This window comes from Mustela lutreola, chromosome 1, assembly GCF_030435805.1.
Source record: "Mustela lutreola isolate mMusLut2 chromosome 1, mMusLut2.pri, whole genome shotgun sequence".
NCBI lineage: Eukaryota > Metazoa > Chordata > Mammalia > Carnivora > Mustelidae > Mustela > Mustela lutreola.
In genome coordinates, this window is record NC_081290.1 from 258,178,172 (window position 1) to 258,195,763 (window position 17,592).

At 36.7% G+C, this 17,592-nt stretch overlaps 1 protein-coding gene across 1 annotated transcript; it reads left to right on the forward strand.

Moving 5' to 3' along the window:
- The first annotated feature begins 5,902 nt into the window (after positions 1–5,902).
- Positions 5,903–7,787, forward strand: FSHB (follicle stimulating hormone subunit beta). The gene is made up of 2 exons (XM_059158483.1): positions 5,903–6,061; positions 7,557–7,787. Exons 1-2 carry the CDS (start codon positions 5,903–5,905, stop codon positions 7,785–7,787), a joined length of 390 nt encoding a protein of 129 aa, XP_059014466.1.
- Positions 7,788–17,592: the final 9,805 nt, after the last annotated feature.

Genomic DNA, 17,592 nt, shown 5'->3' on the forward strand with positions numbered 1-17,592 from the left:
AATATAAAGTACATCATCTTGTCTTCATATTAATAAGTACTGGCAACCAATGGGCTTTTCACCTTCTTATTTTTCAGTTGTATCAGTTGATCTAACATGGCAATGTTTAATACAAAAGGGCCAGACATTAGACCAGTAAACAGGTCTTAGGACTTCTGAAATTTAATTAGCAACAAGTTCTATACTAGTGCTGTCCAATAGAAATATAATGAGTCATTTCTGTGATTTCAAATTTTCTAGTAGCCACATTTAAAGTAATTTTAGAGTAAAAGGAATAGGTGAAATTGACTTATTTTATTTAGCCTAATATATTCAAAATAATGTCATTTCAATGTAATCAATACAAAAATCACCTAGATCATGTACACACTATCTTATTTTATCTTTGAAATCCAGTGGGTATTTTATACTTACAGAACATCTTAATTTGGACTAGCTGTATTTTAAGTGTTTAATAGCAATATATGGGTGATGGCTACCATATTGGACAGTGCAGCCCTATACTATTGTTGGGTAATTTGTTAGGATAAAAACTTAATAAAAATTAGCATTTTACATGGAAATATTCCATCATACATATTAAGCAACTAAGATAAATTTGAATAACTAAAATTGATACATTTAAATTAAAAATTATTTAAAGTATATTAAGTATTTTTAAAAATTTATATTATGAAACATATATCACATAGGCAAAGAAAAGGAGGAAAGGATACCACATCATAAAAAGAGCAAGTAATTTATCAAAATGTGAGCATAAGTATTTAATTTCCTATTTTTAAACCCAAACATTTAAAAATGACTTTAAAATTCTTTATAAATGAACAAAGAATGTGAGTATAGGTAGAAATTCTAGGGATCCTCACCCAGTTGAGGTCGCTGGTTCACCAGAATTCACAAGAGAAGTCTGCTGTACAGTTGAAATATAGTGTGATGAGTGTTAACATTGAGATAAGTACTGGGAACTAAACAAAGTACTGGACTGAGAGTGAGTAATGAATACTGTGTAAGGGGAAGTGAATGTTTCCTAAAAGAAGCTACATCTAAATGAAAGTTTGTAATAGTCCTTGTAGGAGTAGCTTAGATGAAAAGATGAGAAATGTATCTCAGGCCTAAGGAACAGAACCTTTTGTCTTTCAAGGAAGAGGAAAAAAATACATGTGATTTTGTGAAATGGGGAGGGGCTTCAAGTGGAGAGGTGCTTCAATAAAGTAAGTTGACATAAGGTCTCCCTGAATAATGTTAAATATTTCATTAAATATGAAGCTACTAAAACCCCATAGGGAGCTAGAAATAAAGGAGGGTTTCCAAGGTATCAGTTTCCAAACCAGGAAAATGGAAATCACCCCAATACATAAAACAGAGGGAATTTAATCCAGGGAGTTGATTACCAAGTATAACAGCAGGAAGCCCCACTTACCCTCAGGATTAGAGGCCACAAGTGGGTTTTCCAGAGCCAAAACATGAGACCGTCCAGCAGAAGCTCAAGTCACAAGACAGGTTTCCCCCCCAGAAGGAAGCTGGCAGCTGGAAACTGACAGAGGCACAGTTTGACATGATCTGGTCCCAGAGAGAAAAAGTAGCTACTGCCAAGAAAAGAAGAATGTAGAGAGAAATACTCTTTCTTTTTGCTCTCCAAATTTCTTCCACAGAGGCAAAGCCTGTTGACATTGCAGTTTGGAAAGGTAACCTGCAGAGGTCTTCCCCCCACCAACCCCCAAACCCCACAAAACAGAGAACAGAACAGAGCAAAAATAAGGAATGCATCAGATATAGCAAACAGGCTATGGACCAGCATAACATAATGGGAAACGATGAGGGCTTTGTTTTTCAGTTTGTTCAACAAAGTGTGTTAGTGCCCACTGTGTATTAGAAATTCTATTCTTATTGGGGATACAAGGATAAATAAGAAAGAGCCCTATATTTTCATCAATAAAAAATTTCAACACCTCTGTGTAAGCAATGTCACCTAATTAGGAAATACTGTAATCAAATAAACTAATCAGATAGGCTATAAGAGGCTTGGAATTGGGAGAAAGGTATGGGAGTCTCTTGATAGGCAAAGGAAAACAGGTTATCTAGTGAGACCTCTGACCTAAATATGGATGGAAATATAAACACAGACATTTGGAATATCTGCCCAAGTTTTGAATGGCTTCAGTTTTGGCCACTCTCTAACTAACGGGATTGACAAGAACATTTTAAACCACCAAGGTCAGCATGGGTCAATGAGTGGCCCTCTGCTTTGGCGCCAAACAGAACTAGGTGTGAGCCTCAGTCTTGCTCTTTAAAGGTTCCACAGTCTTGGGCAAGTCATTTATCCTGAGTTTCCAATCTTCCAAAAAGCAATAACAGTAACACCTTTAAAGAGTTTTTGTAAAGACTATATGTGATCACATATTTAGTGTTTAGTTAAATGCTTGGGATCTAGTAGTGCTCAACAAAAAGAAGCTGTTCATATCTTAAAATGAGTATATAAGGAACAAATACAACTACATATATGTTAGTCATTAAAACACATTACATTCACATATATTTATATACATATACTTTGTGAACACACATAGATAATATAAAGAGTTCAGTTCATAATACAATGTGTAATCAAATATTTTGAACATTCTTTTAGAAAATTGAAAGGATTTATAATTTCTAGGAATCATAAATATATTTCATTTAATATGTATCATATGAAATTTAATTATTCATTCTATAACCTTGATAATGTACTTACCCCTTGCTAATGGATTTCAAAATATTTCTATATTCCAGATATTACTTACATAAATGTTGAATTAATACTCATAATATCCTGGACTTTGTTATGTTTTATCTTTGTCACACATGTTTGATAAAATCATAACCTTGGATAAATCCAACTATTTGTCACCCATAAGCCTGAATCCCTGCTGTTAAATTGGGAAAAAGAAAAATGCACATCCGTGCTAAGTTGTCTCCTGTTAACTTTTTTACCATAAACCTCAAGTGAGCCCTTAAAACTAGTAGGCAATATACTACATCCATCATTCTCAACTCAATCCCTCTCCCAGTCTTAGACAACTACGAAATTTTATCCTCTCTCCACAATTCCTTAACAATTCATCCACCATCCTTGCACCATCCACCAGCACTTCCACGCACAAGCTCTGCCTCCTGCCTGACACTGGGATAAGCTCTCCACCCAAGAACACTCCAGAAATTCTCCTCTCTTCTTCCAATATAGTCATTTTTCTCTCTCTATTCAATCATTGGCATTACTGTATATACATGCAGTTATTCCTTCTATCTTAGAACATAAAAATCAAAATAAAATTATCTTTGCCCTACTTCTACTTTACCAAATCACCCATTTATTTGGTCATCTTTATATCAAAAATCCAAGAAAAAGTTGTCTCTATTCAACTTTTTTTTTCTCCTACCAATAACTTAAACACACACCAATCATGGTTTTGTTCCCCTCGCTCCAAAGAAACTTCTCTAACCAAGGACATGAATGATCTTCATTTTGCTGCATATATTGTACAATTCAGAGTCCTCATCTTAACCAGTCAGCAACATTAAGCACAGCTGTCACTCCTTGATATGCTCCTTTATCTTCTGGGACACCACATTCTCTCTATTCCTCTCTTTCCTCAGTGGCCCTTTTCAGGAATGAAGTGAAAAAACCCTTCATCTTACCCTTGACCTTTTAATGTTGGCGTATACCAGGCTCAGCTTGGCCCTTCCATCTTCTCTATTTACACTCACTTCCTTGGTAATCTCTTTCTAAGCTCATGTCGACAACGCCTAAATTTATACCTTCAAACAATATTATTTCTTCCAAAATTTAGATTCAGCATTATACTTAGAGGTCTTAAAGACATCTCAAGCGCAACATGTCTATATAGAACTCCTCATCTTTGCTCAAAACTTACTGCATTGACAGCCTTCCTATTTCAGCTGATAACAAGTTTATCCTTCAAGTTGCTCAGGCCAGAATCTTCAGTCATTCTTAACTCTTCTTTCTCTCATGCTCAACATTCTTCCATCAGAAAATTCTGTTGGCTCTACTTTCAACATATATCCGGAATCAATTTTATGTCCCATTATTTCCATTGCCATCACAATAGTCTAAACAAATATCGTTTCTCACCTGGGTTGCTGCAACAGCATCTAATAGGTCTTTCTGTTTCTACCTTTCTTTCTGTACATTAACAAAACAGCAGCTGAAGGGATCCTTTTAGACCTAAATCAAATCATGTCACACCTCTAATCAAAATCCCACAATTGGCCCCTGTCACAGACAGCAAAAACCAAGGACCTACATGATTTGACTCCTATTTTATCTTTGACATCATATCCTGATATTAATACCATTATTCCTTTTCTCCAGCCACATTGTTTAAATAATAAATATCTGTTAAACAAATCAACCCCAGTTTCCAAGGAGCTGCTACTCTATTGGGAGAAACAGAGGTATACCAATGATTGCAAACAAGGTAGTTACTAAAGCTCACCTCTATCTCCCATCCTAAATTCTCATAGGTGAGTGTTGAAGGTTGAGAAATTTTCCAGGGATTGGAGCAATGTTGGAGAACACAAGTAAGAAACAAATATATTTCAGGCAGGACAAACACTGCATATGCAAAGATCTGGAGAAATAAATCAGCAGAACATTTAAAGAATTACAAGTAGAGCATCAAAGAATAATATTTGAGATTAGGGGGCCTGGATATGGGAGGTGAAGAGAAACACAGTTTATACTTTAGATATGAGAGAAAGATCATGAAAGTCTTCCCATTTGTTTTTTTCTTCCCTTCAGCTTTCAGGCAGCTCTCAGAACAGTTTATTAACCATATCTTTTTGATGTACCCCCTCAACAGGGTTAAAGCAATACTTGGAAAGGATTCTGAATTCCCTGAGAAAAACCTAGAGTCACATTTAATTTGACAAGGTAAAGGAGTGGGTGTGCTACTATATCAAATTTAATTTGTACAAAATCATCATCTCTGGTAACATTATTTTTCCTGATCAACTGCGTTTAGACTACTTTAGTAAGGGCTTGATCTCCCTGTCTACCTAAACACTGATTCACTTACAGCAAGCTTCAGGCTAACATTGGTCTTATTAATACCCAACAAATCCACAAGGTGTTAGTTGCACATGATTTTGTATAAAAGGTGAACTGAGACTTGACTCCGTATACAGCTCTCCCAAGATAAGACAGCTGACCAAAGGTGAGTCTTGGCATCTACAGTTAACAAGTGGTGACAGTTACTTTTGAAATTATAGGTTTTTTAGGATCTGGAGAACAAATCTAGACCTTTTTCAACTACTATTGTGTAGACAATTTATATTTGTCAACCTGGCTTCTTAAATATGGTTAATACACTGTAGTCACTGTTAGCAAGCAACTGAACTTGTATAGACCAATTCACTTGGCCTCTTGAAATAGTCTTATTTTAAACAAAGGTGAACAAAAGCAAATGATAGTATTTATGAGATGCTAAAACTGATGAACCAATTTTATTGTATAGAATTTCCTTTTTATTTTTAAACAAAAATAGTGTTTAAAATGATAATGAAAGGACAAATATGATTATCACAATTACCATCCTCAGGCTAATCACTTAAATACTCTGATCTTTAAATACTGCTCTGCTTAAATTATTATATTGGAGTTTTGATCTGTAATACGGGTCTACTTGACAAAAAAAATGAAGGAGAAGGAATATAAGAAGAAACGTTTGTTCAACAAAGAAGTAAGGGAGGGGAAAAGGAAGGAAAAAAATTGCTGAAACAAAATGTGACAGGGGAGGATGGGAAGATCAATTATTTTTGCTTTGGTCAACTTAGATGATTATAATTTGGGGGTGGGGGGTTGTTTTCTCATGAGCCTTAATAGTTTGCTTTATAGCCCAGGATGAAGTCAGTCCAGTTTTGCTTCCTTTTCTGTTGCTGGAGAGCAATCTGCTGCAAGAGCTGTGAGCTTACCAACATCACCATCACAGTGGAAAAGGAGGAATGTCGCTTCTGCATAAGCATCAATACCACATGGTGTGCCGGCTACTGCTACACCCGGGTAGGAACTCTGCTTTGCTGGAAGTGAGGTGCTAAGGGTCTGTCCAAGGCAGGCTTCATTAATTCCCACCTGATGGATATTAACCTTCCCAAGTAATAGCCATGAGTCCCTTAGTCAATACTGTCTATGTTATGATTGGAGTTAAATACTGTGATATCAACTACATGTTTGGGCTTGGATTTGATTAGAGTAAATCTAACAAAGCATCAGATTTGATCTGATCAGCTTGGCAATATGCCAACTCTGCACTTCCAAAAAGAAAGTAGTGCTAGGATAGATTTTACATATAGAGAGATAAACTTATAAGCATACATATACTTAACAATAGAAGATCTACCATTTTCCCCAAAAGCCATTTTCTGTAATTGAAGCCCTATCTTTGCAACAGAGATAGTATCAAAATGTATTTTTCCAAGCCACATAAAAACACAAATAGACATATAAAAAATGTCTTATTTGCCCACCCGATTACAAACGGCAACAAGCAGCCTCAGAACACAGTCCATACTTGCAGACTACTAGAAAAGGAATCAGAGAACCCACTCACTTCTTCATGCCATTGAGAAAACCAAGGCATAGAAGCATAAAACCACTAGCTTATTTTCACACAGGTTCTTGGCATTAATCCAAGAAAAGTTTCTACCTTGTTTTCTTTACTTATTTCTCCTATAACACCGGGTTATCCATGCAAAATTTCATTCTATAAACTGAAATTGAAAGTAACAACTTTTTAATGAAATATATTTTATTATGTGGTAAATGAGTTTGATCAACAGACCTGATAGCATGATATTGAAATAAATTAAACAGCAATGCCAATTTCTTCCCTTGATGCAAATAATTTTACTAGAAACCATTGGAACAGACCTGTCCTACCTGGATTAATAGTTTTCATATGCAAACTGTATATACTTTGAAACTGATAGACCTATAAAATATATACAGCATTTAAGGCAAGGAAATATCTACAAGACAGTGGAATATTTAAAATTTTCCATGTGACCTCAAAGTCATATTAAGCTTAGCATTGCCCTTTTTTCTTAGATCTTTTGGCTGTTTATAAACACACAGGGACAATGTATTTGGAAACATTTTCTGAGAAACTGAACTTCAGTGTTTTATGGTTTATGTTGTCATTAACATAGTTTTTGAGTAAGTACAAAAATCAGCTTAAAATTTCTGCTATAGCTCTATTTCGTCATTTTTCTATGTTGATAAAGTTTCTCTATAGTTTGAGAAATATTTAAGATTTGATATAGACATAAGGAGTAATAAAAGGAATGATATATATTCTGTAAGATTCCCAGAACCAAGAAATATAGTAGAGCATATAGGACATTTATGAGATCATATTTCCTTGGTTAGGAATTCCTTAAGTGAGCTTTAGTGGGTAAATGCTAGAGCAAGCAGTATTAAATTCCATCTCATTTTGATTATGCTAAATAGAAACTTCTGGAATATTTTAGCCCAACTCTCTCCTTTTTAAACTCCACAGGATCTAGTGTACAAAGACCCAGCCAGGCCCAACATCCAGAAAACATGTACCTTCAAAGAGCTGGTGTATGAGACCATGAAAGTGCCTGGCTGTGCTAACCAGGCTGAGTCCCTATATACATATCCAGTAGCCACTGAATGTCACTGTGGCAAGTGTGACAGCGACAGCACTGACTGCACTGTGAGAGGCTTGGGGCCCAGCTACTGCTCCTTCAGTGAAATGAAAGAATAAAGAGCAATGGACATTTCAGGTGACCTACTCTTTTCCTGAAGGACCAAGATATCAAGAAGTCTGTGTGTGTACATGTGCCCAGGCTGCTAACCACTTAGGGTCACGGATCATTAGACCCTCATCCCTGCTTTTTTTGGCAGAGGAGGAGCGCCAGAAATTATGAATGCTGGGGCCAGGATCCTGTCACCACTCAACACTCAACCCTCTATACCTAGGTCTGGTTCCATAAATTTTATTCCATCTTACATAACTTACAGACATGTGGGTGCTTTCCTACCTAATATTCTTAGAAATCCTCTCAAGCAGCCCTTGCTCTTAGAGATATAGTTACTTCAGCCCAGAAGGAGGAAGTGAGATGGGAATGGGTCAGAGTACTAAAAACAGCATTTTCTTTAGACTGTTGAGCCCTCAAGAGCAGAACCAGCATCTTCAAAATTGTAGTCTCAATGCCTAGCACCTTGGCTGAAATTTAGTTAAGAAAGTCAACAATGACTTCCTTAAGGGTGAGGGTAGGAGACACTAAAAGAGGATGTTGGAGGCTGGCTGATGAGGCTGCTCTCAGCAACGCCAACCAGTCCATGGAAGTAGGGGCATTAGCTCCACCTTACCTCTCCTCCTGTGTCACATGGAGGACTGAAATAGGTTTCATCCTGCTGAACTGCTCAGTTCATATGGGGGTTAAAAGAGCTCAGAATTTCTAAGCTATTATTATCAAGCCCTTTAGTTAAGGGCAAAACCAAGAAATGTTAATATGGGCTAATTTTCCCAGGCGCACATCTGTATCATCTTTTAAACAAATTGAACAAATACTGTCAGGCTCCTACAAAACTTCCTTTGGGAAGAAGGAAAACAAACAAAAAACTGTATCACCCTACCCTCCAGGCTAGGAACCACTCCTTTGGAGAGAGGTAGATTTTAAAACAGATGAAAGCAATTTTGTTAACTTAGTCCATTTATCTTATCTACAAATACATTTGTATGAAGAAATAGCTTTTTTTTTTTTTTTTTTTTTTTTTTTTTTAAAGATTATTTTTTTTTTAATTTTATTTTATTTATTTGACAGAGAGAGTTCACAGTAGACAGATAGGCAGGCAGAGAGAGAGAGAGGGAAGCAGGCTCCCTGCTGAGCAGAGATCCCGATGCGGGACTCGATCCCAGGATCCTGAGATCATGACCTGAGCCGAAGGCAGCGGCTTAACCCACTGAGCCACCCAGGCGCCCAAGAAGAAATAGCTTTTTTAGAAAGAATTAGTTGGGGGAGGGTAGAAGGAACTGCCTGTTTTCTAGAATCCTCTGTATATGAGTCTTTTCTTTTGTCTATTCATGTTCTCCCAATTCTGTTTCTTTCAAGAGGATAATTATTAAAACTATTTAAAAAAAAAAAAAACTATTTCAAGAGTTTTTTTCTTTTCAAGGTGTAACCTCTCTTAGTTATGTACTTTTTCATAGTCATATTGTTTAATTTATTTAAACCTTATTTTTTTAATAAAAATGCTAGCTACAAAGTCATAGATTTAGATTTTTTCATGTATAAGCAAATGACTAAAATATGAGTTATGTTTATAATATTAGTAGAAAGAATATCAAAAACAATTCCTAGTTCTTCTATTATATTTACTTGTCCTCATCTTTGGAAATATTAAAATTAATTTGTTGCACTTCTGCAGTGTTTTGTTATTTACATTTCCTGTCATTTTTTGAATCCAGTATCTGATGGAATGGGGGGAAAAAAGGCAAAGAGAGAATCACAGAATGGATGGGGACACTGGAGGTACTCTAGTTCATTTCTTGAATCTTTGAAATGGAGCAACTGAAGTCTAAGGAAATTAATTGACTCACCCAAGAACTCAAAGACCATTTATGGCAGAACCGGGATTAGAATCCTGGTTTCCTACCTGTTGGCCTGCTCTCCTGTAACTACTCTGCCATGCTAAGAAGTCATTTTGGAAAGATTGAAGCAAAATTGTATGTTATCAATAATCAAGCGAGACCCATTCAAATCTGGTACTGCTTGTGGCTTATAGTTAAATTCTCCACAATATTTTGACACATTGATATTAGGCTTATATTAGTAAAACTTAACAAGAGCTTTAAATTATAACATAGTGTTTTCCTTCTCCCCATACTTTTGGAAATCAAAATAACTGCGTTCCCATTAGAGGTAGTACAAGACAATGGCTCCAGAGTTAACTGGTCTTAATCACCTTGTCCAGATGTAGCATCTTAAACAAGTTACTTAAGTTCTCTGTATCTCAGTTTCCTCAGCTGTAAAATGAGGATAATAATATTATTTACCTCAGAGTTTTGTATAGATGATTAAATGGGATAGAATATGTAAAGGACTTAGAACAGTCAGTGTCTGGTACACAGCAATTCCTCAGTAAATACTAGCTGTTATGCCATAAGAGAGACAAGATGGTATCAAGATAGTAATTCAGACTTAAGTAAAACAATAAAGTTTAGGCTCTTTCTAGCAATATTTTTAAAATAATTTTTTATTATGTTGTTAGTCACCAGTACATCATTAGTTTTCGATATAGTGCTCCATGATTTGTTGTTTGTGTATAACACCCAGTGCTCCATGAAATACCTGCCCTCCTTAATACCCATCACCAGGCTCATCCATCCTTCCACCTCCCCCTCCAAAACTCTCAGTTTGATTCCCAGAGTCCATGGTCTCTCATGGTTCATCTCCCCCTCTGACTTCCCCCCCTTCATTTTTCCTTTCCTTCTCCTAATGTCCTCCATGCTATTCCTTATGTTCCACATATGAGTGAAACCATATGATAATTGTCCTCTATTTGACTTATTTCACTTAGCATAATCTCCTCCAGTTCCATCCATGTTGACACAAAAGTTGGGTATTCATCCTTTCTGATGGAAGCATAATACTCCGTAGTGTATATGGACCACATCTTCCTTATCCATTCGTCCGTTGAAGGGCAACTTGGCTCTTTTTACAGTTTGGCAACCGTGGTCATTGCTGCTATAAACACTGGGGTACAGATGGCCCTTCTTTTCACTACATCTGTATCTTTGGGGCAAATACCCAGTAGTGCAATTCTGGGTCATAAGGTAGCTCTTTTTTTTTTTTTTTTTTTTTTTTTGAGCCCTTTTTGAGGAATCTCCACACTGCTTTCCAAAGTGGCTGCACCAATTTGCATTCCCAGCAGCGTAAGAGGGTTCCCCTTTCTCCACAATCACTCCAGCATTTGTTGCTTCTTATCTTGTCAATTTTTGCCATTCTAACTTGTGTAAGGTAGTATCTCAATGTGGTTTTGATTGGCAAATGATGTGGAGCATTTTTCCATGTGTCTGTTAGCCACTTGTATGTCTTTTTTGGAAAAGGGTCTATTGATGTCTTCTATCCATTTTTGACTTGATTATCTGTTTTTGGAGTGTTGAGTTTGAGAAGTTCTTTATAGATCTTGGATATCAGCCCTATATTGGTAGTGTCATTTGCAAATATCTTCTCCCATTCTGTAGGTTGTCTCTTTGTTTTGTTGACTGTTTCCTTTGCTGTGAAGAAGTTTTTATCTTGATGAAGTCCCAAAAGTTCATTTTTGCTTTTGTTTCCTTTGCCTTTGGAGATATGTTTTGAAAGAAGTTGCTGTGGCCAATGTAAAAAATGTTACTGCCTATGTTCTCCTCTGGGATTTTGATGGATTCCTGTCTCACATTGAGGTCTTTCATCCATTTGGAGTTTATCTTTGTGTATGGTATAAAATGGTCTAGTTTCATTCTTCTGTATACAGATGTCAATTTTTCCAGCATAATTTATTGAAGAGATGTTTTTCCATTAGATATTTTTTCCTGCTTTGTCAAATATTAGTTGACCATAGAGTTGTGGGTCCATATTTGGGCTCTCTATTCTGTTCCATTGATCTATGTGTCTGTTTTTGTGCCAGTACCATGCTGTCTTGGTGATCACAGCTTTGTAATATAGCTTGAAATCAGGCAACGTGATGCCTCCAGCTTTGTGTTTCTTTTTCAACATTCCTTTAGTAATTCAGGGTCTTTGCTGGTTCCATACAAATTTTAGGATTGTTTGTTCCAGTACTTTGAAAAATGCTGTTGGTATTTTGTTCAGGAAGGCATAGATTGCATAGATTGCTCTGGGCAGCATAGACATTTTAACCATGTTTATTCTTCCAATCCATGAGCATGGAATGTTTTTCCATCTTTTTGTGTTTTCAATTTCCTTCACAAGTATTCTGTAGTTTCTAGAGTATAGATCCCTTACCTCTTTTGTTAGGTTTATTCCAAGGTATTTTAAGGTTCTTGGTGCTATTATAAGTGGAATTGATTCCCTAATTTCTCTTTCTACAGTTGTATTTTTAGTGTATAGGAAAGCAACTAATTTCTTTGCATTGATTTTGTATCCTGTAATATTACTGAATGAGTTCTAGTAATTTGGGGGTGGAGTCTTTTGGGTTTTCCATATAAAGTATCATGTCATCTCTTTCTAGTAATATTAGGCAAACTATTAAACCACTATGGGCATCACTTTCCTAGTTTTTAAAATGGAGTAAAAATGGTAACTATCTCACAGGGTTTCTATGAAGATCAAAAAAGATAATGAATGCAATGTGCTTTAGGAGAAGAACTATAACCTTGATGCAGAGAGACTTCTACAACTTAGCTTAGAAGGTCAAAGTCAAAATTCTAGGAAGAAGCAGAAGTTTCTGCTTGAAGCATCTCCGTGCCAAACTGAAGTACAATTCTTTCTGAAGCAGCAGGAAAGAAAATTTGTGAGCTCTCAAAATGCTTGTGACGAAAAGGCCTATCCCCATGGGTCACCATTTTAGTCGAAACCCATATTATTGCTCCTTAGCACTATAACAAAGGACTTTTGACTACTTAGCAGTCCTCACATGGCTACAAGAATAATCCATCTATACCACAACTTTGACCATGTCTAATAATGAATGAAATTCCTCTGCATTTTCAGGATAAAATTTTTTTTTAAGATTTTATTTATTTATTTATTTGACAGACAAAGATCACAAGTAGGCAGAGAGGTAGGCGGGGGGGGGGGTGAGGGGAGCAGGCTCCCTGCTGAGCAGAGAGCCTGATGTGGGGCTTGATCCCAAGGACCCTGAGATCATGACCTGAGCCAAAGGCAGAGGCTTAACCCACTGAGCCACACAGGCGCCCCCAGGAGAAAATCTTAATATTCAGCTGACATGTGAGGCCCATGGTGGTCTGATCTATGACTACCTCTCCACTTCCTCATTCCTAAGATGCTGCTATACCTAAAGACTTGTTATGAGGGTTGAAGGATGATTTCATGCCTCCCACCCCTGGAATGCTTTAATCAGAAAACCGTGTCTTTCCTTCCACGAGAGATTTGGCTGACTATGGTAGAATTCAGTAATGCTGACTTACTGATCAGTTTAAGTAATAAAGAAAATGTGATGCCAGTGTGTAAGAGTCATAAACACTGAGTTCATAATAGTGAGGAAGGATAAAGAAGAATAGAATTGGAGAAAAGTACTTAAAAAGCCTCAAACTACATTTATAATGTTTATATCTTAAAATGAATCTGAGTAATAAATATAGTATAATGTTAACATATATAAATCTAGGGGAATGTTATACAGGTGTTCATTATAGTCTTTCATATATGTAAAGTACTTTCTAGTTAACCAGTGGCAAAGTGTCTTTATATGCTTTGTACATTTAATCCTGATTTTATGCCTGTTATAAGAAAGGCAAGATGGGCCCTGAGCCTTAAGTCCCAAAGATAGTGTGCAAGTTTAAGTCATTAATATTCATTTAGGAATTGAGGCAGAGAATTCAGTATGTTCACCAAGATCTGTGTCTACTTCTTCATGCCTGTAAAGCTGGACTCCATTTCCTAGCCTTCCTTACAATCAAATTATATCCATGTTCAACTCAATGGAAGGCAAGTGGAAGTACTGTGAGATACTCCGTATATGGCCCATGAAATCCTCTAATAAGTAATCATCCATTCTCTTCCTATGTCAGCTGAATGTCAATACCCAGGATAATCTTGAAAGCTTTGCACTGATGATAACAGAGCCACTGTCAGCCTGGATTCCTGAATGCCTGCGTGGAGTAATGTGCCCCAACATCAACAACCCTTAATAACAGGCTCGATAGACTTTAGATCAGTGAGGAAACTTTCTATTAGGTCAAGCTTTTGACATTTCTAGGTTCATCAATTAGGAAAAAATGCATTATTTCACATTTTAAGTAATATATAAATTGGTACTGGAAGTAGAATGTTGCATTAATAAAAAAATTAGTATTTATTACATTAGCTTATTCATGCACAACAGTAATAATCAGAGTAAACCTTCCACCTGTAAAACCTGAAGGCCAATCACATGCCTATAGAGACTTTAGCTTTAAAGAAGGGGTCATCAAACTGACCTGCAGTCCAAATCTGACCCATCAACTTTTCTAAAAAAAAAAACTTTATTTGTACATAGCCAATTATCTATGGCTGTTTTTGTACTACAACAGAATTCAGTAGTTGTGACAAAGCTGTTTATGGTCCACACAGTCTAAAATAACTTACAATCTAGACCTTTACAGAAGTTTGCCAACCTGTCCTATAAGGAAACTGTTTGCAAAGAGTTCAAATGTTAATGGAATTGGCTTTTGCATTCTAGATACTAAAGCAATAGTTTGGAAACAGACATGAAAGGAATGAAGAAATTCTAAGGATTTGAAAACTCGAGGTTTATAAAAGCTTCATGCCTCTAGATCTCAAATAGTGAGGGATAAAATGGATTTGAGGAACCAAGGTCTATTAAGATACAGTCTTCCTATTCTAGGATTCACTATTAAGATTCAGGGTCTTCCCATCTAGGTCTTTTATCTCAGATAGTATCACTGTAGAACCATTAAGTTGTAAGAAAGCAAAAAAATAAATAAATCTGAATTTATAATCATGATAAAGAAAAGAATTTAAATGTAATTATAGCACCTGGAACAAAATGAAAGTATTTGAAGGAGCTGATTATCAACAAAACCAAAAGATTAGACTTAAAAATGCTTTTGATTATTTGAACAAACTTTTGGTCCTTAAATGTGATGAGCAGGAAATAAGCTACTAAACTTGTATGACCTCAAGGAGGGCAACTCTCTACACCTACGTCAAATGTTGCCATGAAAGATAATGGGTAAGTAATAACCTTCAGGACCATGGAAGCAGGAGCTATGGAGAACAATGCACAAAGAAAAAATGTTCCTCTAGATAGAAGAATCAGCAACCAATTAAGGAATTTCCTCAACTGCCAAGTCAGAAGAATTTCATAAAACTTGCCCCATAGGTTTTGATCGTTGCTTAATCCAGTGAACTGTGTCTCCTAGTCTTCCCTTTTATGAATGGGAGTGTTATTGTGAATAGTGTCATGAGGTGACACTGAATACTTCATCTTGAATACTAGGTGGAGAGGGACAAGAGAGATAACATGCCCTGTTAGTCCATGGACTGCTAGCACATGAGGAGCCACATCTGGAGTAAGAGTGAGAAGTTTATTTTCTGGAAATCAGGGGCCTGGAACTGGACACAGAGATGGATGAGATCTTTGGAGAAGGAAGGAGGTGGTTTAACATGAGGGAGAAAGATGAAACTTTATTTGTTCTTAGATATTTGGACTGTGACAGAGATTGTTATATGCTCCCCAAACCCTTTTGTTAAATTCTTCTTAGGAACATAACTAGTCTACCTTTCCCAATCTCACCTGTAGAAAGATTTGATATGTGATTGAGTCCTGCCAATGGAAGGTTATCAGAAATGATGTGTCCTAATTCTAGGCCTGGCTCATTAAACCCTCCCATGAATGAATGAATAATACTCTCTTCCCCTCTTGCCTGTATGAGTGTTTTGGTTATTTGTTTGTTTGTTTGTTTGTTTGTTTTTCTTAAAGCAACCTTGGAAGTCATATATAGTAGACAGCAGAACATTCATCAAGCTGTATCTCTGAATAACCAGAGGACCCACATACCCCCACATACCTGCTCCCTCTAAGAGGACTTAGCATGATCAAGAAATAAACTTCTCTTGTGTTAAGCCACTAAGAGTTGAGGGTTTACAACAGGTAATGCTACCTTAACTAACCCAAGGATCCACAATGCTCAGGGTACTCAAATATAATGTTTCATACCAATCCACATGAACCAAGTACAAATTTAGTCTAATATTAATCACATATACACCCTAGATTACTAGCTTCTGGTCAAAAAAGGAAAATAAATTTGTCAACTAGTATTTTAACTTTGAGCCTGAATATGTGTGTGTGTGTGTGTGTGTGTGTGTGTGTACAATTTCCCTAAATGAAACATCCTTTGTCTTTCGGGCTGAATGTAGATTCAGGGAATGAGACTGCAGAGCCCTGATGACCATCAAAAATACCTCCCACAAAAAGGCAAGCTAGTGCCTCATGCCTGTTTCCTTGGTAAAGTGTCTTTCCTTGAGGCAGTATGATCATAGAGATATTAAGTGGGGAATCCAAGATTCAGAAATTTCTCATGACTTCAATGCCTTTGTACTATCTACTATGCTCCACTGTTTCTCTACAGGCTTCACTGTGAGGATATTTTGAGGGTCCATGTAGAGGTAGTTGAGTAACCTTAAAATTTGACCCTCAGGTCACTGATAAGTTTTTTAATGAAGTCAGCAACTCATATCACACTAGGATAAGATGCTGCTTTTCAAATGGAATTACTTCAAAGCCTCAATTCACCTGGAAAAACAGAGGGTGACCATGAAGGAGAGGTAATATTGGTTAGGCCAAATGTTAGAGATTAAGACCAGGAAGTGTGGCAAGGTACAGAGGAACTAGGCAAAAAACTGTAATTATGTAATTATTAAGCAATAAGTCCCCAAAGACTCCCATATGGGGAATATATTTATTTCCTTTTTAATATAATTTTTCAAAACCTAGAGCAAGATAGTCTACTCCTTTAGCAGTTCTTTCTCAAGCTCCAGTACAGATCCTGAAAAGATCACCAAATACCAAAAATAACAAAACAATCTGAGCCTCTTTGAAGTAATAGACATAATGATCCTATTAAAAGTCCATATGTAGAATACAGTCTGTTGGCCCATGAAAGACATGGATATATAAACAGTCAGTTCAGATTAAATAATGAAAATAATAAATATCCATTCAGAACCAACTGAAATAATAGTACAGTTTGCATTTAGGAAGTCAGCTAACCTTAAAATCAGCAGAAAAGCAAAAGTCTATCATAGCAGCTCAGATAGAGGTGAGCGCTGAAGATGTAAAGGTGAAGAGCAGGCAGTGAAACTGGTGCCCGGTTCACCACACTCCTCCAGACAGAGCTTTTTCGGTGGCACAGGAAACAACCATCACATTTCTTTGTAAGAAATGAAGATTTTACTGTAAGAATGCTCACGGAATTAGAACTAAAACTAGAATAGCTAAAGGCACCAAGGCAGCATTCTTTTTCAGGGGCTTCCAAGTCTCATTTCTAGCATCTTTTTCTCTCGGCACAGCAGTTCTCATATCCTCAGTATGGATGTGGCTGTTAATTATGGGCTCCTTTCAGCACAGTACCCACCATCCATCAGAACTTTTCTTTGGGCCTCTTAGCTTAAATTCCTAAGAGAGAAGATTCGATTGACTCAAATGTTATCATCTCTGATTGGGTAGAGTCCATCACACAGGCCATGATGAAGATCATTAGGTACCCCAAACAGCAGGCTTCTAAGTTCCCTAAAAGCAGGCTGCTTTGAAAGCAAATTTTAGCCTTCACCCCTTCAGTGGCCTCCCATAAGCAAAGAACAGTCTGATGTCTTCTTGAG